General features: G+C 38.1%; 1 protein-coding gene and 1 long non-coding RNA gene across 5 annotated transcripts in view; one reads left to right on the forward strand and one right to left on the reverse strand.

The window, feature by feature from the left end:
* LOC106010714 (uncharacterized) overlaps positions 1-24872 on the reverse strand; it is a 243601-nt gene that overhangs the window by 127435 nt on the left and 91294 nt on the right. For all 4 annotated transcript variants that reach the window (XR_015449906.1, XR_002388085.2, XR_015449904.1 and 1 more), the window contains exon 3: positions 21933-22051. This is a non-coding gene — a long non-coding RNA (uncharacterized LOC106010714). The remainder of the gene's footprint in view (positions 1-21932; positions 22052-24872) is intronic.
* On the forward strand, positions 3004-11816 carry Pip (prolactin induced protein). Its single transcript, XM_021240946.2, has 4 exons — positions 3004-3126; positions 6371-6482; positions 9782-9896; positions 10185-11816. The coding sequence occupies exons 1-4, from the start codon at positions 3032-3034 to the stop codon at positions 10307-10309; spliced, it is 447 nt and encodes a 148-aa protein (XP_021096605.1). The 5' UTR covers positions 3004-3031; the 3' UTR covers positions 10310-11816.

The raw sequence follows: 24872 nt of genomic DNA on the forward strand, positions 1-24872 counted from the left end.
ACCACATAATCTGGATCCAAAGGTGACACCACCAGATACTGGCTCTATGACATGGGCTTGATACTTTTTCCCCATTGGTAAAATGGGATAAAAATGCCAAATTACTTCATAGAGTTGCTGTGAGGATTCATGATTTAATGCTTCTAACATGTTTAACACAGTGCTATGCATATGCCTTATCCTCCATGACTTGCCTTCCACAACTCCCTTCCTTTGCTAGCCATTCTTTATCCTGCTTTCCTATGAAAACTGTAAGTTCTATTATCATTATTCTCTTTGCAAATTTTACCTGTAATAAGCTTTCCCTGAATTCTTAATTACTTTCTTTTGTGTCTTTGCACATGTTCTCTGTAAGCCTTCTGAGTTTTTACAATTTGGTCTTATCAGCCTCTATTTAGTCTCTCAAACTTATGAGCCATATTTTTTGCTCATGCTGTGACAATACTGGTTCATATTTATCCCCATAGATCCATCTGTTAGATTGAGTTTCCAACAATAACATTGGCATGTAAGTGGCATTATCATCAAACGTGTCATAAACTCCATTCTGAAAGCATTAATGCATGTCATCTGCAGATTTGAAAGGCCATTTACCCTGTCCCACTTCTGAAATACTGACTTTACAAATATGTTCTGCCCCATGAATACTGATATCTCTATGTCAGCTTAGAACAGACTTGGGACATATATAGATTTGTATGGTGGATTTGTCTTTACCAAAGGCTACTGATTTAAATACTAGTCACATCTTTTCAAAATGTCTTTACAAAAACATCTAGATTGGTTTTTACTGACAACTAGGTAGCCTGCCCGGCCAAGCTCACATACAAAGCTAAATATCAAATCAGGAAATGACAGCATAGTACTTAAGATTTTCTGTGTATTTTGAAGAGTTTTGAGAATCATAATTCCCTGATGGTTTATAGGAGGCTGAACACTTTACCTTCAATAGATTCTCCTAATTCATTGTCCTCTACTTTTTTTCCCTTAAATTATTTTATTGGTACATTTTAGGTATACAATACATTTGCATTTATCTTTGGGTACTTGTACCTTTATATGACGTATCTTGGTTCTCATTTTTTCCCCATTCCCTGTCTTCCCTTCCCTATTTACAAAGACTTTGTTTCCATTTTTTCCTTTTCTCATAATTTTTCTTTTCCCTTTTCCTTTCCCCTATCCCTCCCACTTCCCCTACCCCTTTGGACCTTTTCTTCCTATTTCACATTATCAATTATTCATTTTAATCGCTAAAGCTTGGAAACAACCCAAGTGCCCATCAACTAGAGACTAGGTAAAGAAGATGTGGGTTTTTTTTATAAAATGGAGTACTTCTCAGCCACAAAGAATGACAAACTAGAGACATTTATAGCTAAATGGATGCATATTGAGGCCATACTCTTAAGTGAAATAAATAGGACACACATGTGTAAATGTCCTCTGGTTTTTCTGAGGTCTAACTTATTGTGAGTATTGAAGAAAATCCTGAAAGGTAGGACTGTGCCTACCTTTGATGGGTGTCAAAGAGACCTGATATATTTTCCCAATGCGGACACAATCTAGAGACTTTGGAGTTAATCATTGGCTAATGTCAGCTAGAATGTCTTCATGATGGTAATTATTCAACTAAGTAAGAGAAAACAAAGGATGAAACATTAAAACATAAATAATGTTCTGAAGGAGGGTCACCATGACCAGGGCAAGGTGGAACAAAAGCATTGTTGCTGAGTTCAGAGGAGAGAAAGAGTAGAAAGCATATGATTACAATAAGTGCTGAAGCACTAAGTGAAGAATGACATAGTATCACACTCAAAGGAAAGAGAATGGAGGTACAGGAGTAGAACACACAGACAAAGGAATTTTAAAAGATACATCCAGGACTGAAATCAGATGCCCAAATGGTAATTCTGAAATCTGCCTCTGCTGATTTACACAGGCAACTCCCAGAATAATAATTTTCTCTCATGAACAATACCAATTTTTTGGACTCTTGTCATGAAAAGAGTAGAAACAAATCCCACAATTCACAAGTCATAGATTAAAGAATAATTTGACTTAGCAATGAGAAATAGAACAATGCCATTGCTGGCAAAACTGAGTCTCCCCATCATTCCATGGAGAGAAATTCTTGAACCAGGACATCACCTAGACATGGTTTGTCCTCTGTTCTAGTGAATGAATTTACTCCCATTATGTCCTTCCATGTGCTTTTTCCCACGAGACAAGTGTGAAGAGTCACCTTGTCATTATGGAAAGAAACAGTCTCTGGTGTCAAAAGTCTGATTTGGAAATGTCAGCTCTCTAGAGAAACTATCTAGAATTAAAATTATTAGCCCCCTGCATTAGGGACTTTGAAGTACCTAGGATCTTGGGCATCTGTAGGATTTATTACTGCATCTGACATTCAGAAGGACTTAGCAATCACAAATACCTTCATGTTGCATCCCAACCATGACACTCGCCTTTACTCTGCTCTGGTCCCAACTCTTTATCACCCAGAGAAAAGCTTCCCCATTTCTCTCACTCTGTAATTGATGCTGGGTTCTAAGGAAACATTGCTCACACCATGACTCCAAAGCCTCTTTTTAGTGACATGTTCTCTAGAACTTACTATAAGGTAACCAAGTGAATGTGCTGCAGCACTGTAGCTTGGAATCTACCGCAATTACAGACTCACTTTTTGCAAAGATAGTGGCTGAAGCTAAGTCTGGTCACAGAACTGATAGGTATACAACAAGACAAAAGGAAACACATCTGTAAGCCAGGGAAGAATCATTTTGAGAAGCTCTGATACTGAGAAAATAATGAAGGACATCTCTCCCAGATTCTAACAAGCTGGTTGAATGTTGACTTTTTTTTTCCATAGAAAAATAAACTTCAGGTCAACAAGGAAAGACCATGAGTAGTGAAAGCAATTAGGTGATTCACCTTATGCACTTACCACACAGCTCTTCCTCATCCTGATCTGCATATAAGAACTGTGTTGGCTGGGACACTACTGTCCCTAGACATCACCACTGAATCCTCCACTATGCTTGCTCTGCAGCTCCTGTTCAGGGCCAGCCCTGCAGCCCTGCTTCTGGTTCTCTGCCTGCAGCTGGGGATCAGCTCAACTCAGGAAGACACGTGAGCCAAGCCCTTCTCCTCCCTATAGAAAACCCATGGGGAGGGCTCCTCTCCTAACCTAGAAATTGATATGTGCCTTCTTGGAGATTTTTAAGCTTGTCAGAATTCTAGTCTCAGGAGCTCATGGGCATCATAGCAGGTTCCATTTCTCTCCTCTTAGGAAGCTCCATCAATGCCCTAACATTTCCTCTGCTTACCTGTGTAATAAGGCTCACCTTGTTCACAGAATTGTAACTAATATGTAGTCTTACTCCAAAACAGGTGTGGTGACTGATGTCTGTATTCCCAGCACTCAGGGGGCTAAATTAGGAAGATCACTGTGAGTTCAAGGTCAGCACATGCTACAGAGAGTTCAAGGCCAGCTTGAACTACATAGTGAGAACCTGTCTCAAAGAACAAAAGTTCATCTTAATCTTGTTCATTGAACTACAGATCGTCCTCAACTGCCTTTGTTTCGTGCTCCATAAACTTTACATTCATTGCCGCTCCTTAACCTTTCCTTCTCACAGTCTGCCTCTCGTAAGAAAAGGTACAGAACTCTGGGAGTTTTAACAACTCTGTGCAGTTTTAGTGGGCTTCACTGAAGGATGAGATACGTTCATGTCACCACCCCATGATCTAAGGTTGAAGGAGCCTGTAGGAAGCTGAGATATGTTTTCAGCCCTGAATCCAAAGATGACTACTATAGAGGGCTGGTAACTCACACCCATCCTGGGAACTGGTGGGTCCTAGTTTGAAAGAAGCAGAAAAATTAGGGAAGTAAAATGAAATAAAAAATGAAAAGACGGGTCTATGGAGAAGCAGGGACACTCAGACAAACTGTAGTTTTTTCTCAAACACGAGGCCTTGAAAAGCTGTGGCCCATGATCCTGGGAGGTGCTCTGTGAGGTCATGGCCAGAAGTCCCATTGTGGACGAAATTGTTCAGGGTTCTGTCAAGCTGGTGTGATGAAGACAAACAACCACAGAAATCCTGTGCAGAGACAGGTTCAGATCCAGATGTTAGTGAATAACGAAGGATATTGTACTTGATACTATTTTTTTTCTCTTTTTCCTGATTTTTAAATATTTTGTCAATGGAGAAAATGAACATGGTTAGTTTTCAAAACTAAATCCACACAAAATATCCAAACCAACCAACACATAATAGTTCTTTTTTTATGTGGTGGTTGATTCTTTTTTTCCCATTAAGTTTATTGGTACATTTTAGGTATACAATAGTTACATTCATCATTAGGATCTTGTACCTTTACATGATGTATCTTGGTTCTTATTTTTTTCCCCTTCCCCTGCCCTCCCTTCACCCCTTCTATGCTTCCCTATTTGCAAAGACTTTGTTTCCATTTTTTTCCTTTTCTCATATATTTTCTTTTCCCTTCTTTCCTATCCTCTACCCTCCCACTTCCCTTCTCCTTTAGACTTTTTCTTCCTATTTCACAATATCAATTATTTTGATCCTTATTGACACTTTTAGTTTTTCACACCAGAGAAACTATTCAGTATTTACACGTGTGTCCTATTTATTTCACTTAAGAGTATGACCTCAATTTACATCCACTTAGCTATAAATGTGTCTAATTTCTCATTCTTTATGTCTAAGTAGTACTCCATTTTAAAAAACCCACATCTTCTTTATCCAGTCTCCATTTTATGGGCAATTGGACTGTTTCCAAGTTTTAGCTATTACAAACTGTGCCGCTATATACATGGGTGCATATATATCACTGTGGTATGATTCTTTTAATTCTCTGGGGAAGATAACCAGCAGAGGAATAGCTGGGTCAAATGGGACTTCTAATCCTAGTTTTTTGAGGTCTCTCCATATTGATTTCCACAGTGGTTGCATCAGTCTCCACTCCCACCAAAATGGAGAAGGGCTCCTTTCTCCCCACACCCCCGCCAGCATTTGTTATTGGTTGATTTCTTGATAGCAGCCGTTCTTTCTGGGGTGAGGTGGAATCTCAGTGTTGTTTTCATTTGCATCTCTTGATAACCAGTGATGTTGAACACTTTTTCATATGTTTATTTGTTGTTTTTACTTCTTTGTCTGAGAAGTGTCTGTTCATTTCAGATGCCCATTTTTGGATTGGGTCTTTAAATCTGGGAGGTTTGATTTTTTTTAAGTTCTTTATATATTCTAGATAGTAAACATTTGCCTGAGGGACAGCTGGTGAAAATTTTTTCCCACATTATGGGTTGTCTCTTCACACCGTTGGTGGTTTCTCTTGCTGTGCAGAGCTTTTTAATAGGAAGAGATCCCATTTGTTGATTGTTTGTGCATGTTCATGGGCACCTGAGGTTTTGTTCATAAAATCTTTGCCTACATCAATGTCTTCAAGAGTTCTACCTAACCTCTGTTCCAGCCACTTCTGTTCAGTGTTTCTCTTTTAATATTTAGATCTTTAATCCATTTAAATTTTAGTTTAGTGCATGGTGAGAGATATAGTTCTAGTTTTAATCTTTGGCAAGTTGAAATCCAGTTTTTCCAACACCATTTATTAAAGAGGCTATCTTTCCTCCAGTGAGGATGGTTGGCTCCTTTGTCAAAGATGAGGTAGCTGAGTGTGTCTGGAGTTGTTTCTGCATCTTCTAATCTATTCCGCTGAACCTCAAGTTTGTTTTCTTGCCAGTACCATGCTGTTTTTATCACAGTGGCTTTGTAGTATAGTTTCAAGTTGGGGATTGTGATACCTCCGCCATTTCTCTAGACTATAATTGTTTTTGCTATTCTAGGTCTCTTCTGGTTCCAAATGAATTTTTTGATTGTTTTCTCTAGTTCTGTGAAATATAAGGTTGGGATTTGAATCGGGATTGCGTTGAATCTGTGTAGCAGTTTTGTAAATATGGCTATTTTCACTATATTGGTTCTTCCTACCCAGGAACAGGGGATGCCTTTCCATTTTCTTATATCCTCTTTGATCTCTTTTTCAAGAGTGCTGAAGTTTTCAATGTAGAAGTCTTTTGCTTACTTCATTAGATTGATTCCTAGGTATTTCATTTTTTTGAATGCTTTTGTGAAAGGAATTATTTCCCTAATTTCTCTCTCAGTGAGTCTGTTATTTGTGTATAAGAAGGCTATTGATTTTTGAACACATAATAGTTCTTGGGGAATCTGACGCTGAGCAGTTGATCTGACCTTCATTACCCACTCCCTGGCACTGTCCCTTTCCCCCCTGTCTCCTCATAGTGGCCACTATTTCCCAAGGACTGATCTCTGATCTCTGTTCCCTACTTTGCTCTCCAAGAATCAGTCGGAAGACACTGATAGTCAATATGGAGATGCCGAAGAAAGCAAGAGCAGGTGAAGAGGTCACCTTGAAACTTAAAGTTCAGACAGAATTGAGAGAATGCGTGGTGGTAAGTAGAGTTCCAGGGCAGTGACCTCAAGACAAACCTGACTCCTTCATTATGAATGCAAAATAATCAAACTCCCAATTTAATATTGTATGGCATACTTAATAATACATACTTAATAATAATACTTATGCTACCTGAGCCTCAGAACAATTGTGAGAGGTTGAGAAAGATAACTACTTTTATCTTACAAATGAAGCAACTCTGATCCAGCTTGGTCTAGGAAGAATGAGAAAGGGAGAAACAAGGAATAGGAGTTAAGAATGAAAGAGAAAATTTGTAATTGTACATGATATATTGGGAAGGGGAATGGGAAAAAACAAGAACTAAGATGTATCATGTACAGGTACAAATTCTCATTGATGAATGTGATCATAATGTTACCTAAAATATACCAATAAAGTTAATAAAAAAGAAATAAAAGAGAAATGAGAAAAGATCCTAGAGCTAGCAGTTTCTTCCATGTTCTGAGTATTTGTGTTTCAGGTAGGGTTTCGGCAGCATGTGCTCAAAAAAACACACTGCAATCCCATGCAGTAGGTTGCAGTAGCTGAGGAGGTGAGGACTTGCAGGCTCTGTTACCTCCTCTCTGTAAGCTCTGAAATGAGTCTGCTTTCCTCTCACCCTTCCTCTGCTCTTTTTTTCTAATTCATCAGTAGCTGACTCTTGTCCAGGCTCAGCAGTTGTCAGGGGACAGTCCATTCTCTGAACCACAGCACAGGTTGTCTACTCATGGTCCACCTAAAACTCACCTGAGGGTCTTATCAAAACACAGAATCTTACTCATTCAGAGATGTAGGGAGGAGCCAGAGTGTCTAAATTTCTGACAGACTCAGGGAGAGCAGAAGCTCTGTTCCAGAGACCATACTTAGAGCAGGTGGGGATACAGCATTACATTAATCATTTCCCTAAAACATGACTGTTCTAACTCAAGTGAGATTTAAGGACAATGATCAAGCAAAAAATAAAATTGAAAGCATGAAGAAACCTTTCTGCTAAAATACATTCTAAATATGCCCACATGGCTATAAGAACAAGATTCTTGATCATTGACTAAAGAATATTCCAGCTGCTTTGTCAAATTTTTCTGTTTTCAGTCCAACAATCTGATCCATATATGATGATGTAAGGTGGAAGGGAGGCTAATTAATAGTTTTTCCATTTTATATTTCATTTACTGTAACCACAGATTACAATGAGGAAATTGTGTACATGTTGCATAGGTTAAATATTTGTTATATTTGTTTATGATTACAGTTAATAATGACTTCCATTTCCAACCCTGAAAAAGTGAAAGCTTTGTAAAATGTGTGTAAATCTACAAAATGACATGTGATATTGTGATTAATAAAATTATACCTTTAAGAATCATCCTGATACAATACAAAGGAGTGATTAAACCTAAGTGCAAGTAAAAAGACAAACTCTTCAGTCTGAGTCAGTCAGTTCGCAAACAAGAAAGAATTCATCCACAAGGAAATTTTGTCAACTTTACAGAACAAACATTCACTTTTATCTTCAATAAGAAATGAATACATGCTTTTAAACATATTTATATTTTGAAAATTTTAGGAAAATAGAATTTTTTTATAAATTTGAAATTTCTCCCACCTCATTTTCAATCAAGTAATGTTTCACAACTGAATTTTTAATAAAGTGAAGTCTTAGGCTAATAGTCATTTTAGAATTAAACCAGAATAGATTACACCTATAATTATGTGTTTGAATATAAAGATTGTATAATACTTTAAAGTTAAAGAAAACTTGATGCTAGCCACACTTACCAGAAAAATGATTTTAAATGCATAAAGTACATGAAATTATTTATGAAAACTGTCACATTAAAAACAATGGTAATTAAAATAAAGTTGTGAAATAATATGTATGTTTATTGATGCATAACCTGGAAAAATAATACCTTTAAACTATAAACAAGGTAAGTTTTATCTCATGAAGACACAATCTGTGATGGCTGCCGTGGCCTAGCTTGAGGAAAGAGGTACTGTGACACACCTGGAACCTCACAGGCTGGACATCCAAAGGATTCTGAATGCCTTATTTCAATCATACAAATGTTGAAAATTCTCATTCATAGTGATATCTTGCTGCAAATCTAATAAAAAAGCAAACAATACAAGAATAGAGTGTTCTGAACACTAGGGTTCTCCAGGGTGTTCTGAATAACATTGAATGGTGAGAATACTAGGAGTTCCTGTGGGAGTGAGGGTACTCAGTGCAGAATTGCCAGGTAACAACTGAGCAACCTTCTGAGATGGGCAGGTGGAGGTGGCCTCAGCCATACAAATACAGTCACTCTGATAACTCCCTCATTTTCAGGGCAGTGATAAGTGCAGGCAAAATTTGAGATATTGTCATCTATCAAGTGCAGTAAACCATTTTCTTTTTCCTTGTGATAAAATCACATATAGTGCTGATGCTATGGTGTTGCATTAATGCCTTCCATCACTAAATGATTGTGAAATGTCAGCTATGGGTTAGTAAAATGAAGATGCAATTTCTTTCCATCTGTATTCACAAAGTTAATAAATGTCTCCATGGGTCCCTCTGGGTTCATAGACGTCAGGATAAATCCCTATAGTAACACTAACTAGACACTGAAGTTGATACATACAATAATCTGAACTCTTAAATTGCCAGACACTCTCAAGTTGGAAAAGGAAAGGAAAAAAGGAAGGAAGGGAGAAAGGGAGTTAGGAGGGAGGGAAGGAGGGAGAGGGAAGGGAAGGGAAGGGAAAGGAAGGGAAGGAAGAAAGAAAAAAAGAAAGGAAGATTTCCATTTCTAACAGCCAGTCTTGAGAGGTAGCAGCTTTCATCTCAAAGTGGAAGAAAGTAGCATAGTTAGTGAGAGGACTAACTTCAATCATCAAGGGTCATAAAGTTAGAAGGGAGTATAGTGGTGCCTGGTCAACCTTACAAATTTGGCCTTGGCGCCTACACCCAAATAGCCAGACTACCATCTCCAGATAACAGTGTAAAAGATCACACAGGCCAATCACCTAGAATCTCTCTGATAACTAAGACCAGCCTTCCCAATGGACTGCCATTCCACGATGAAGCCGGTAGATTCATTCGAATATTCATGTCCCCTCTTGAGTTATGCCCACAATTCAGGCAGGAGTTAAAGGTTAAGAGGGAAAAGAATCTGACATCAACAAGCCCTTGGAATGATTCTACCAAAGACCGCTCCTCCATAGCTCTGGCCCACCTCAAGCTTCTTCATCTCTTGTGTTTCTTCCCCTTCCTGTACACCAAACTCATACTGTTTCTTCTCTTCCCACCAGATTAAAGCTTACCTCAAGAGCAACAAGTCAGTTGATGGTCCCTTCACCTACAAATACACCACCTGCCTCTGCGAAGATTACCCAAGAACCTTCTACTGGGACATCCAGACCAACAGTGAGTGCAGGCATTGTCCAAGGGAAGGGCTGTCCACCATGGAGGGAAAAGCAGAAACAGAACTTCCTGGTGGAAGAGCAGAGATGGGGAATGGGGGCAACCATTGGGACCCAATGGAATTATGGCCATGGTCCAAAAGGGAGGAACTACATAAGAAAAGTTAAAGACAGTTGATCACTTTTCAAATGATTTAGGAAAACTGAGACCCACTGGGCAGATCCTGATTCCAGAAGAAAATAGAAGACCTTGAGGTGTCTATGAGATGATCTTTCTGCTTCTCTCTTCCAGGCACCTTACAGGTTGCAGCAGTGGTTGACATTATTTGGGAAAAAAATATCTGCCCTAAAGATGATGCAGTGATACCTATCAAAGGAGTTCGGGTTGCTAAAATCAGTACCCTGTTCATAAAGTAATGGAAATCCTTGTGTATGTCAAAATGTCCATTTAGTTTCCTAAGTAAGTATGGCTAGGGAATCTGTTGCAAGCTCTAAAGAAAATTTCTAGCCAGCTCCATTTATTTTGTTGCACATCCCTTCAAAATCTGTCCTTAAAATCCTCCCAGAACACCAAATTTCTGTAATATTAGTCTTTCAAAGATCTTTTATGGAGGAGACTTTATAGGTCTCACTACACATTGGTGTAAAGGGACAGAGAAGAAATAGAGATAAGAAAATTCTCTCTCATAGAGAACAAAGATTTTGTTCACAAAACCAAGAGGAAATGACAGGCAGAAACAGGACAGGCAGCCAAGATGTTACTTGGACATCTCCACCGCATTCAGGAGATCTGCCCTCAGATGTGAAGACAAGAGAGCTGCACTGTGTGCCTCAAAGACAGGGACAGACCCTGTAGTCCTGACAAACCCTAAAGAAATTTTACATAAAAAGGAAATAAAAACCCAAATCAATGCAATGCAAAAGGAAAAATCACTATGGATACCACTGAAATCCTGAAGATTATTAATAACTACTTTGAAAACCTGTACTCCAAACAGTTGGAAAATCAACAAGAAATGGATAGATTCTTGGTACATATGAAAAACCACACTGAACCAAGAAGATACTAAAATCTGAATAATCCAATAAGAAATTGAAGAAAAGAAATTGAAGCAGTAATAACAATATATCAACTAAGAAAAGTCAGGACCCAATGGATTCATCACTAAATTCTACAAGAACTTCAGGGTTGATCTAAAGCCAGTTCTCCTCAAACTCTTTAATGCAACTGAAAGGGAAGTAGTACTCCACAAGTTATTTCTGAAAGATGTCATTGCCCTGATTCCAAAACCAGACAATAATCCAACCAAAAATGTAACATATAGGCCAATCTCTTTAATAAACATAGATGCAAAAAATCCTCAACAAGACACTGTCAAGAAGAATGCAACAAATTCTCAAAAGGATCATACATCTTGACCAAGTAGGCTTCATTCCAGGGATGCAAGGATGGTTCAACTTAGAAAATCAATGATTGTGACATACCATATAAACAGAAGCAATATAAAAACCTTATAATGTTCTTATAAATGCAGCAGAAGTCTTTGACAAAATCAATAAAATAAAATAATAAAACCCCAAAGATAGTAGGTATAGAAGGACCTTATCTCAATCTGATAAAAGCCATTTATGATGAACCTCCTGCCAATATAATATTAAATGGGAAAAATGAAAGCTTTTCTTCCAAAATCAGGAGTAAGTAATTGATATATTTGGGTTTTAGTTACTATTAAATTATATCATATATCTTTTTTTGCCTCTTCTATATTCCTTTTTCTAATATTTTGCCTTCTTTAGAATTGATAAAACTTGATATTATTTAATTTGTCTTTCATTTTTGCTATTACACACTATATTACTTTTTGTGGTTTTGACAGAAATCTTAACATATGGGTATAACATGGGACAGGCTAATATGAATCACCTCCTTTTACACATCACAAATTTGCTGGATACTTGGCATCACAGTTTTGGTCTCTCAACATTACACTTCTCATCACTTCTTCTTTCAGTATCTTGCTCTTTTATGAGACTCGTCAGATCTATGATCAACCTTCTCTTTGCAAATGTAGCATGTGATGAGCTTCCCCTGAATCCGTAGTTTCATCCATTTATTTTCTGTAAGCCTCGTGAGTTGTTTACAATTTGGTATTATCAGCCTCCGTTTGGTCTCCTAAACTCACAAGACTTGTTCATTGCTTACAGTGTGATAACCTTGGTTCACATATTCCCCCAAAGAGACATCTGCTAGATTGAATTTCTCAATAATAACAATGCCAAATAAGTGTAATTATCACCAAACTTGTCCTAAATGCCATTCTGAAAGCATTGTTACTGACATGTCATCTACAGATTTAAAAAGCCATGTAGATTCCATTCCACTTCCGAAATACTGACCTTTCAAATACCTTCAGCCTGGTGGGTAATGATATCTCCATATCAACTTAGGACACATAGGCTTTTGCACAGTGGATTTGCTTATGACCTGCTCTAAAGCCAAATCCATTTAAAATAAGCTGCTTTAACCAAAGGCTATTGATTAGAATGATAATCATACCTTTAAAAAGTACATTTATAAAAGATTCAGATTATGTTTACCCATAACTGGGTTCTATGCCTAGCCATGCTGACACAAAATTAATTACTAATCAGGTAATGCCTGCATAGTACTTAACATTTTTTCACATATTTTGTATGGTTCAGATACCCCAACTCCCAGCTGGTTTATAGCAGAATGAAAACTTTATAGTCAATAGATCCCCTTAACTCATTATCTTCTTTTTTTCTGACAATTACCTTGTTAGGGGTGTGGCAGATAAATACTGAAGGGCAGGTCTGAGCCTTCCAATAAGGTGAGCCCCGTCAAAGAGCTCTTCCTATATTTTCCCAATGTGGACACTATCTAGAATCTTTAGCCTTATTCCTTGGCTAATCTCACCTAGAATGTCCTTCTGATGGTAACTATACAAGTAAGTAACAGAATAACAAAACAATAAAATTAAAACATAAATGAATGTTTACGAATGAGGGTCATTGTGACCAGGGCAAGGTGGAACAAAGCAGTGTTCCTGGGTTAAGGGAACAAAAACAGAGCAGAAAGCATGTGATCACAGTAGCTGAAGTTCCACATGAAGAGTAACATGGTAGCCAACCAAAAAAAAATGAATGTAGAGGTACAGGAGTAGAATAAGCAGTCAAGAGAATTTTAAAATATACATTTAGAAGCTCAAAGCATACACCAAGACTCTAATTCTGAATACTGGCTATAGCAATATATTTAGACAACTCCTAGTACAATTTTCTGTCATGTCCAAGAGGATCTCTCTGGACTCCCATCATGCAAAGGATAGAAACAAATCCCACAATTCACAAATCATAGATGAAGGAATAATTTGTATCACCAAAGAAAAACAGCACAATGCCAGTGTTGGCAAGAGTGAGTCTCCCCACCATTCCATGGAAGGAAATATTTGGGTCAGGAATTTCCTAGGTATGGCTTGAGTTCTAGTGGATGAAATCCATCCAATGGTATCCTATGTGCTTTTATGATAGGAAAATTGTGAGATGTAACCATATGGTATGTTCAATATAGAAAGGAATAGAATCATTGGTGTCTAAAAGCCTACCCTGGAAATTCCAGCCATGTGGATAAACTATCTACAATTAAAATATTAATCTTTTTACTATTAAAAAATATATTAGTCCCCTGAACTTGGGACATAGGATCATATGTAATCTTAGGAATCTGTAGGAAGTTCAAAAGGACTCAGCAAACACAAACACTTTCACATTTCCATCCAACCCTCACTCTTATTCTGCTGCAGCCCCACTTCCTGAGGTCTCTTACTATGTGATGGCGGTGGCTTCTATGGAGGCTTTGATCAACTTATGACTGTAACACCTCTTTTTAATGACATCTTTTTTGAATTTACTCTAAGGTGATGAAGCAAATGTGCTCTAGCACTGTAACTTGAAATCTTCTGCCATTGCTGGCTCACTGCCTAGATAAGGGTGCACATAGCATGTTTTATTCGTATACAATGAGGGGAGAAATATCACACCTGCAAGACAGGGAAGAGTCATTTGAGAAGCTGTAATACTGAGAAAATAATGAAGGGGATTTCTTCCAGATTGTAACAATATAGTTAAATGTTGATTATCTTTTCCATGGAAAAACAAACTTCTTAACAAAATAAGATCATGAGTAGGGGGAGTGATTGGGTGATTCTCCTCATAGACCTACTACACAGCTCTTTCTCTTCCTTCATCTGCGTATAAGAACTGTGTTGGCTGGGGCACTACTGTCCCCGGACATCACCTTCTGAGTCCTCCACTATGCACACTCTCCAGCTCTTGTTCTCGGCTAGCCCTGCAGCTCTGCTTCTGGTTCTGGGCCTACAGCAGTGGAGCACAGGATGCCATGTGAGTCAAACCATTCTCCTCCCTAGAGAAAATCCATGGGAAGGACTCCTCTCCTAACCTAGAAATCTGGACATATCCTTCCCAGAACTCTAGTTACAGGAGCTCATGGACCTCAACATCGATTCTACTTCTCCTAGAAAGCCCCATCAACCCCTCACATTTCCTCCGGTTACTATGGAATAAGGTCTTCATCTACATAGGAATCATAATTAACAATTAGTCTCACTCCAAGCCAGATGTGATGGTGCAAATGTGTAATCTCAGCATTCCAGAGGCTGAGGCAAGAGGATCATGGTGAGTACAAGGCCAGCCTGTGCTACATAGCAAGACTTTGTCTCAAGAAAACCAAAAACAATTCAACTTACTCTTACTTTCTGCTCTACAGACTGTCCTCAACTTCCTCTGTCCAGATTTCTGCTCCACAAACTTTATATTCTCACAATTTGCCTCTCACAAAGACAATACAGACATCTGAGTATTCTAACAACAGCTCTGTGCAGATTTGGAAGAACTCACTGAAAACTGAGACACTCTCGTATCACCACACCATGGCCCAAGGTTGAGGTAGCCTGCAGGCAGCTTAGACAATTTTCCTGTCCTGAAGCCAAAGATTAATACTAGGGCTTCTTACAGATGCACAAATTAGGCCCTGCGAGCACAGGTTCACAAGTCAGTTAGTGAGGGTTTTAATGGAAGTAGAAAAATTGGGGCAATAACAAAGTGGAAAATCCAACCAGAGGCCTGGGGAGAATTAGGGTTACTCAGCATAACTCAGTTTTCTCTCCTACATCAGAACTTGGAGAGCTGTGTTTCTGAATCATGACCCTAGAGGTGTTCTGTGAGGCTGTGTCCAGATGTCCTGTCCTGGAGGAAGCTGTTCAGGGTTTTGTCAAGTTGGTGTGTAGGAGACAAACATCTTTAGAAACCCCATATGAGGATAGGTTCAGATCCAGATTTTAGCAACTAGCATAGGATACTGTACATTAGTCCTTTCATTTTTATTTTGTTTTTAAAATTTTTTGTCAATTATAAAAATGAACATTCTTCCTTTTAAACAAAACTGAATCCACACAAAACATCCAAACCAACCAACACATAATAGTGCTTGGGGAATCTCATGCTAAGCAGCTGATCGGACCCCTATTATTCTCTCCCTGCCACTGTCCCTTTCCCTCCTACCACTTTCTGGTGTCCACCTCTCCCATGGGCTAGTCTCCAATCCCTGTGGCCTATTTTGCTTCTTCCAGAACCAGTCAAAGGACAGTAATATTCGATATGGAAATGCCATAGACAGCAGGAGCAGCTGAACAGTCACCTTGACACTTACCGTTCAGACAGAATTGAGAGATGGTTTAGTGGTATAGTCCTGGGGGAGTTACCGAAAGTCAAATCTGACTCTTTAATTATGAATGCAATATAATCAAACTCTCACTTTAATATTGCACAGTATACTTAATAAAACATTCTCACATATGTTATGCTACCTAAGCCTAAGAACAATTGTGAGAGTTTCTGGAAAATGACCATATTTATGGCAAATCTGGCCCAGGAAAGTCTAAAAAGGATGAGAAAGAAAGAAAGAAGTAGTAGGAAGTGAGAAAGAGAGAGGAAAAAAGAATAGATTTAAGAGTTTTAGGAGAATAGATTTAGGAGATTTACGAGTTTTCCCAAGGGCCTGAGCATGATGGTTTACAATTGCCTTTGGACAGAGGGTGCTCAGAAGAACACATTGCTGCCCATAGAGTAGGCTTACTCAGGTGGGGAGAAGAAGACTGCAGGCTCTGGTGCCTCTGCTCCTGTAAACTCTGCAATGAATCTGCTTTCCTCTCACTCTTCCTCTGCTCTTTTGCTCTCACTCACCAGTAGCTGACTCTAGTCCAGACCTTGTCTGCCTCACAAGAGGATCCTATGCTTCTCCTTTTCCCAGCTCAGTATTTGTCAGAGTGAAGCCCCATCTCTGAACTCTACCAGATGCTTTCAAATCATGGTGCACCTAAAACTCACTTGGTGGTCTCATCAAATGACAAAATCTCATTCAGAGGACTTGCATGAAGCCCGAGCTTCTAGATTTGTAACAAACTCCTGGGGCATATGGAAGCTGTGTTCTAGACACCATACCTTGAGCAATGTGGAGTACAGCATTACATCATTCTGTTTCACTACAGCATGAGTTTTCTAATTCAAGTGAGGTTTAAGGACAATAATTAAACAGGAAACAAAACAAAATAGGGACCATGAAAACATCTATTCATTAAAATATGAAGAAAAAATGCACCTGCACCTATAAAAGTGAGATTCTTAATCATTAAGCAAAGAATATCCAAGCTGCTTTGTTAAAATTTTCTGTTGCAGTCCAAGAATATACTTCATAGATTCTATGAAGGCTAATTCATAGTTTTTTTATTTTATGTTTTGTACAGCATAACCACAGAGGACAATGAAGAAAATGTATATACAATGTATGCATAAAATCATTTTCATACTAGTTTCTGGAGTTGATAGATAATGAAGGTCAATTTCCACCCCTGAAAGAGGGATGGATGTAAGGAAATATATTTAAATCAATAAATGTCAATATGATTTTCTGATCAATAAAGTTATACACCTAAGAATCATGCTAATACAATAAAATAAAAGTAAAAGATATGAAACTCTTTGGACCAGATGAATAATTTTGCAAATAAGAAAGAACTCATGTATGGGCCAGGTATTTAGCTCAGTGGTTCCACCACCTTCCTCAAAAGCGCAAGGTCCAGAGTTCGAAGCACTCGTGTAAAAGGAAACTTGGTTAGCTTTAGTCTGCTGATTTTTATTTGTAACTTTCAATAAAAAATGACTGCATAGAATTTAAACATTCATGTGTTTTGAAATTTTTAGAAAGACACTATTTATTTATAAGTTAAAATTTCTACCACTTCATTTTCTATCAATTATAATACTTTTATAACTGAATTTTTAATACAATAAGGAGTTAAGCTCATATTCCATTATCTTAGAATTAAAACAGAATGGATTATACTTATAACTACATATTTGAGTATAAAGCTTGTATAATCTGTTAAGGATGAGGAAAATTGTGGTAAGCCACAGTGGCTACATGTTGTTGTGATATGAACCATATTATTGTCTCATAAAATCTATGCCACACACCAGAAAAATTACTTTTAAATGCATAAAGTACACTAGATTACTTAGAAAAAAAATCACATTGAATAACAATGAGAAAATTAAATAAAATAAACTTGTGAGACAATAATATACATTTATTGATGCATTCTCCAGAAAAGCAATCTATTTAAAATATAAACAAGTTACATTTCACTTTATGAAGACATGATCCGTGATGCCTGCTGTAGCTCAACTTGAAGAATGTCGAACATTAAACTGTCTTAGCCTCTGACACACCTAGCATCTGACAAGCTCGACATCCTAAAGATTCTGATTTTCTTTTTTTTTTTTGGTACCGGGGATCAAATTGAGGACCTCGTGCTTGCGGGGCAGGCGGCAGAACCGCTGAACTAAATCCCCGGTCCAAGACTCTGATTTTTTACTTCAATTATACAAACACTGAAAATTCTGATTCATGGTGATGTTTTGTTGCAAATGCAAACAGAAGTAAACAATACAAGGATAGGCTTTTCTAAACACCAGAGCTCTCCAAAGTGCTTTGAGTAGCAGCCAGTGGTGAGAATGCTGGGATTTCCTGTGAGGTTGAAGGTTATTCAGTGCAGAATTTCAAGGGATCAAAGCAAGCTTCTGGGATAGGCAGATGGCAGATGGCCTCAGCCATGCAAACCCAGTCACTGTGATAACTCCCACATAATCAGGGTAGTGAGTGCAGGCAAGATTTTTGAGATATTTTAATCTGTCAAGTGCTACAGCTATTTTCTTTTTCCTTGTTATAAAATCACACATGGTGCCAATACTGTGTTGCATTAGTGCCTTTCATCACTAAAGGAATGCCAAATGTCAATTAAAACAAAGATGCAAATTTCCATTGGATTTACAGAGTTACTGAATTTATCCACAGGTCCCTCTAAATTGACAGACTCCAGAATAAAACCCCTGAATTAACACTAACTAGACATTAAAATTGATACATACAATAATCTGAGACATTAAATTACAGAGCATTCTCAAGTTAAAAAAAGAAAAATAAAAAGAAAGAAGGACATTTACCCTTTAGATTTCCTTTTTATCTAACAGCCAGGCTTAATTGTTTCCATCTCACAGTGGAGGCAAGTGGCAGTGAAGGAGTACCTTCAATCACTGAGGGTCGCAAAGTCAGAAGGAAGCACAGCAGGGCCTGATCAACCTTGTGACAAGGGGGCCTGGCCTTGGAGCCTACACCCAAGTAGTTGGCCTGCCATCTCAGCAAGTCATAGAGTAAAAGGCCACGTGGGAAATATCTCAGAGTCCTGCTAATAATGAAGGCCACCTTGCTCCCAAATGGACTATCAACCAGGATTGAAGCCCTATGGACTCATTTGCATTTTCTTATCCCCTCCTGAATCTCATGCCCACACTTCTCAGAGACCAGTTAGAGGTATGACAATCACCAACCTGCAACTATACTACAAAGCTACTGTGATAAAAACAGCATGGTACTGGCAAAGAAACAGACTTGAGGACCAGTGGAACAGATTAGAAGATGCAGAAACAATGCCAGACACACTCAGCCATCTCATCTTCAACAAAGGAGCCAAACACCCTCACTGGAGGAAACATAGCCTCTTTAATAAATGGTGCTGGAAAAATTGGGCTTCAACTTGCCAAAGATTAAAACTAGACCTATATCTCTCACCATGCACTAAACTAAAATCAAAATGGATTAACAATCTAAATATTAAAATAGAAACTCTGAACCAGTTGGAACAGAGGTTAGGTAGAACCCTTGAAGACATCGGTGTAGGAAAAGATTTTATGAACAAAACCTCAGTTGCCTGTGAACTAGCACAAACAATCAACAAATGGGATCTCCTCTTATTAAAAAGCTTCTACACAGCAAGGGAAACCACCAGCAGTGTGAAGAGACAATCCACAATGTGGGAAAAAATCTTCACCTGCTCTTCCTCAGACAAAGGTCTACTATCTCGAATCTATAAAGAACTTAAAAAGATCAGACCTCCCAAATTTAAAGACTCAATCCAAAAATGGGCATCTGAAATGAACAGACATTTCTCAGACAAAGTAGAAATAGCAAATAAATACATGAAAAAATGTTCAACATCACTGGTCATTTGAGAGACACAAATGAAAACAATGCTGAGATTCCACTTCACTCCAGAAAGAATGGCTGCTATCATGAAATCAGCCAATAACAAATGCTGGTGGGGCTGTGGGGAAAGAGGAACCCTGCTCCACTGCTGGTGGGAGTGTAGACTGGTGCCACCACTGTGGAAATCAGTATGGAGATACCTCAAAGAACTAGGACTGGAAGTCCCATTTGACCCCACTATTCCACTGCTGGGGATCTTCCCCAAAGAATTAAAAGAATCATACCACAGTGATATATGTGCACCCATGTTCATAGCAGCACAGTTTGTAATAGCTAAAACTTGGAAACAGCCCAAATGCCCATCAACTGGAGACTGGATAAAGAAAATGTGTTTTTTTTATAAAATGGAGTACTACTCAGCCATAAAAAATGAGAAATTAGAGACATTTATAGCTAGGTGGATGCACATTGAGGCAATACTCTTAAGTGAAATAAATAGGACTCACATGTGTAAATACTGAATAGTTTCTCTGGTGTGAGAAACTGAAAGTGTAAATAAGGACTAAAAGGTATAATAGATAATGTGAAATAGGAAGAAAAGGGACAAAGGGGAAGGGGATGTGGGAGGGGTAGGGGAAAGGAAAGAAGGGAATGGGATTAATATGAGAAAATGGAAAAATAGGAACAAAGTCTTTGTAAATAGGGAGGGATGGAGGGGTTGAAGGGAGGGCTGGGCAAGGGTGAAAAATAAGAACCAAGAGAGATTATGTAAAGGTGCAAATTTCCAATGATGAATGTCATTATATTGTATACTGAAAATGTACCAATGATTAGAATGAATAATTGATAATGTGAAATTGGAAGAAAAGGTCCAAAGGGGTAGGGGTAGTGGGAGGGGCAGGGGAAAGGAAAGAAGGGAAAGGACAAATGATGAGAAATGGAAAAAATGGAAACAAAGTCTTTTTAAATAGATAAAGGTGGAGGGGGTGAAGGGAGGGCTAGGAATGGGGAAAAAATAATAACCAAGATGCATCACATAAAGTTACAAGTTCCAAATGAGAAATGCAAATGTGTTGTATACCTAAAATGTACCAATGAAAGAATTTAAAAAATAAATAAGTAAAAATAAAAAATAAAGAAAATATAATCTTGGAAGAGCCAGGGATTTAGCTTAGTAGTACCCAAGATCCTGAGTTTGATCTCCAGTACCAAAAAAAATAAAAAAGAACATATAATCTTGGAGATAGAACCGTCCATCTAGCCTCATTGCCCATTCTTCAAGCAATGTTCATGATAAATCCTAAAGAGTAGGACTAATGAATTCTATATTCAGGGCCTTCACTAGGCATGGCTGAGGAAGCATGTTCTTGAGAGTAGAGACATAGCTTAGTTCACTTGGTACTATTGTATGTCTATATCATATCTGCTTTTCAAGGAATGTAAATTGAATAAATGAACAAATGAGTAAAAATATTTATGAGCAAATGATAGTGTTCTGAAAGGTGACAGATTTCTGAGTTAATGCAATCTGCTACTAGATACATTTTCATGTCCACTCTGATATACCTACTGAGATTACTTTGGGGTTTCTTAAGTTATGAGATTTAGATGGTGAATTTGTTTTTTATTGTGGTCGTAAATTCTCAGAAGGTAATGACTTAAAATAACACAAAGTTATTATTTTGCTGCTCTGTGGATCAGAGTTGAATACAATTTAAATGGCATTAAGATTAAGGCATTAGTATGGCTTCCTTTCTTTCTTGAGGCTCTAGCTCCACTTTCATTTAGGTTTTTTACAGAATTCACGGTTCCCTGGCACACAGCCCCCTATATTTCAGAACCATATCAAATCACAAATACAAAAAGAACTAGAATATCAACCAGGACATTGAATCCTCATGCTGCCATCTGTCTTTTCTCTCTGTCTCCCTCATCTTTCTGAGAAGGTTCTCCACTTAAAAATTTGTGTGATTAAAATGAAATCCACTGGATAATACAGAATAATGTTGCCACCTCAAGTTTTATACTCTTAATTCCATCTGCAAAGCCCAAAGTTCCATAAATAACATACTCATACCTTCCAAGGATTTGCATATGGACATCATCAGGGACAATTACTGCAGATGGCCACAAAGATTTCCATATAGTGTTTATTATTCTATATAGCTTCTGTTCTCATATAGAGTAAATAACACTGGAAGTCATTAATTCCTTATTTAGGACAAGAATATCCAACATCAACAGGAACTATCAAAACCCTTCTTTATCTTTCATCTTTTCAATTTACTTTTGCTTTATTAAAGATTTATATTTTACTTTAGATAAGCACATTTTTAAAGCCACAACTATGATTTTTCCACATAGTGAGCTTTCATGAAGTTACTACCAGAAGTTACTTACCTGGTCACACCACACTGCGCTCAATGCTTATTTTGCCTCTGCACTTCGGTAACATATACTCAGCCTCAGTAGCTTTGGTACCTGGAGTCTTCCTTCTCTGAAATGTGAGACACTGTCTCCTACAGATAAAGTCAAGGAAGAAGGAACTGTCAGATCAATGTTTTATTTCTTTTAGAATAAAATTTAAGATATTCGTGAAGCATAATCAATATGTCCTGTCCTGATGAATGTCCTGTTTAATTTTATGAATTGATTAACACTGGATGACTGGATATCAATAGGTGAATTTTGAGACGCCATAGCAACGTTGTCAGTTGCATGGAACGCGCCGAATCGGCCCGCTACAGACAGGCAGGTCTGCAGACGCTGTAGCAACATCACCAGTTCCGCAGAATGCGCCGAATCAGCCCGTGCCTCGGCAGCAATCCACTGGACACCCCACACACACACCTGCTCCTCTGTACAGTCACCTGGTTCCACACTACAAAGACGCAGAGGATACCAGACCACCAGACCACTGAACTGGGTAAGTTGGAATCATCTTCACCTCCCATCAGGACCGGGACTATCTTCAGGGGAAGGGCAGCTGGAACCTGCAATACAACTCTGCAGAGTTCAACCCTATGGGAGGACAGGGAGCTCAACGTGGGACTTGCAGCCAGAAATCTGCCTGAATCTCATGGGTCTGCGACTAGCTTGCTGAGACTCATTGACTTATATCTGCACACTGCAACGCACGTTGTCTATTGTGACAGCAGAGACATACTCTGAAAGAGGCCCTTCATCTTCATGGTTATTTTTTATTCCCAAAATTAGTTTTATTATTTTGGTTTTTTTCTCTTTTCTTTCCTTTTGCTCCTCTTATCTTTAATTTTTTCCCTACTCTTTGCAAATATTTGTTTTTCTCTCCTTTTTTCTCTTTTCTTTTCTTCTTTCTTTCCTCTTTCCTTTCTCTCTCTCTCTTACACTCACTCTCTTGCTCTCCCACATTGTTCATTTTCCCTTTCTGTCCCTATTTTGGTCCTCATTCAGAGTTCTTCTTTATTTTCCTATTATTCTCTTTTTCCTTCTCACCTGTGTCCTCTGACCACACTGCTAACCTTCCCTTATCCTTCTTCCCATCTATCTCTCCCTCCTCAACTCCTTCTAACTCCCCATCCCAAAGGGTAAAGTTGTTATATTGAAGAGTTTATTCACTATATGTTGGGTTGGTCCTTGATCTTGATTTAAGTCACACAGCTAAAGGTGATAGGTTAATAACCACCACAAATTGTCATTCTTTAAGAGGTATTTGATGCTATGGTGTTGCTGATTGTATGACTTGGGCTAAGGTGTTGTGATTGATCTAAACAGTTTTCCTTCCTGGTATAATGAAAATGAGATAGCCTCATTATACATTCAAAACCTAAAGAACAGCTATATCTGATAGACACCTCTAAGAAGCAATCATTCCATAAGGGTTTTAAACAGATCAACAAAGATACGTACAATAAACAACTTCATAATATCAACACAGGAACTAAACCAGGGACAGTACCAAAAAGAAAAATAAGAAGGCATTTAAGCAAGTCACAAACCCAGACTTCCACCACACAAAAGGCAATTTCTGGGGGAAATGAGGTGCAAAAGTCTGATAATCAACCACCTGGACACCTTGAACTGATAGCACAGGAAGTAACAAAACAGATAAATGAGGCTCTAGAAAAATTCAAAGCAGAAATAATCTCCCAGATATCCACAGAGATGGTGAGCAGAGTGAAAGACATGATTAGAGGATCTAGAACAGTAACAGATAAAAAAAATAGATGAGCTCAGAAACATGCTGGAAACCATGAATGCCCAGCATAAGAAAGAAATGGAAACCACGATCGCCCAACATAAGAAAGAAATGAAATCCATAAAACAGATTCAAACAGATATTCAGGAGATTAAAAACTCCATTGAAAGTATCCATATCAGATTAAGGGAATCTGAAGATAGAATATCAGATATAGAAGACAGGATCACAGTTAGAGACCATGAAAATAGAGATTTCTTAAAAATAGTAAGGGACCACGAGAAATCAATCCAACAACTGCTAGATGATGCAAAGAAGAATAACATAAGACTGACAGGAGTCCATGAAAAAACAAGAGAAAACACAATTGACATAAAAAAAAAGCTCTTCACAGAAGTAATAGTGGAAAACTTCCCAGACAGAGGTAGAGAATTGGACATACAGATAAGTGAGGCATATAGAACTCTAACTAGCCATGATCAAAAAAATCTACATCTAGACATATAATAGCCAAGATCCCAGAAACCCAACAGAAAAACAAAATCCTACAAGCAGTTAGAGAAAAGAAACAAATCACCTACAAAGGAAAGCCCATCCGAATCACAGCAGACTTCTCAACACAAATCCTCAAGTCAGGGAGAGCCTGGAGTGAAGTATTTCAAGCCTTAAAAAAAAATAACTTCCAACCTAGACTGTTGTATCCTGCAAAATTATCTTTCAAAATCGATGGGGAAATTAGATACTTCCACGACAAAGAACTCTTGAGAAATTTCATGAACACCAAACCAGCACTACAAGCAATTCTAAACAATATCCTAGAAAAAAGCAATGAAGGTCACAAGTCCATGAGGCCCAACAGAGGGAAGCCACCAGGCAAGGTAAGACACTAAAGGGAAAGGGGAAAAAATAAAAGAACCAACAAAAGTAAAATATCATGACAAGGATAAATCAATATCTATCAATTATAACCATCAATGTTAATGGCCTCAATTCACTAATCAAAAGAAATAGACTGGCAGAATGGATTAAGAAGCAAAATCCAACAATATGCTTTATACAAGAAACACACCTAACTCAAAAAGAAATTCATAGACTGCAAGTAAAAGAATAGAAAACAGTTCTCCACACCACAGGAACCCAGAAAAAAGCAGAGGTAGCAATCT

The sequence above is a fragment of the Heterocephalus glaber genome, unplaced genomic scaffold (assembly GCF_053883595.1).
Source record: "Heterocephalus glaber isolate CG9 unplaced genomic scaffold, H.glaber_assembly_v1.0 deba00000818, whole genome shotgun sequence".
Taxonomy (NCBI): Eukaryota; Metazoa; Chordata; class Mammalia; order Rodentia; family Bathyergidae; genus Heterocephalus; species Heterocephalus glaber.

Bases quoted from the DNA above. Each gene is read 5' to 3' on its own strand.
- Pip (XM_021240946.2), top strand. From the start codon at position 3,032: ATGCTTGCTCTGCAGCTCCTGTTCAGGGCCAGCCCTGCAGCCCTGCTT. The intron at 6,483-9,781 runs GTAAGTAGAGTT...TCTTCCCACCAG, and splicing joins AATTGAGAGAATGCGTGGTG to ATTAAAGCTTACCTCAAGAG. The intron at 9,897-10,184 runs GTGAGTGCAGGC...TCTCTCTTCCAG, and splicing joins CTGGGACATCCAGACCAACA to GCACCTTACAGGTTGCAGCA.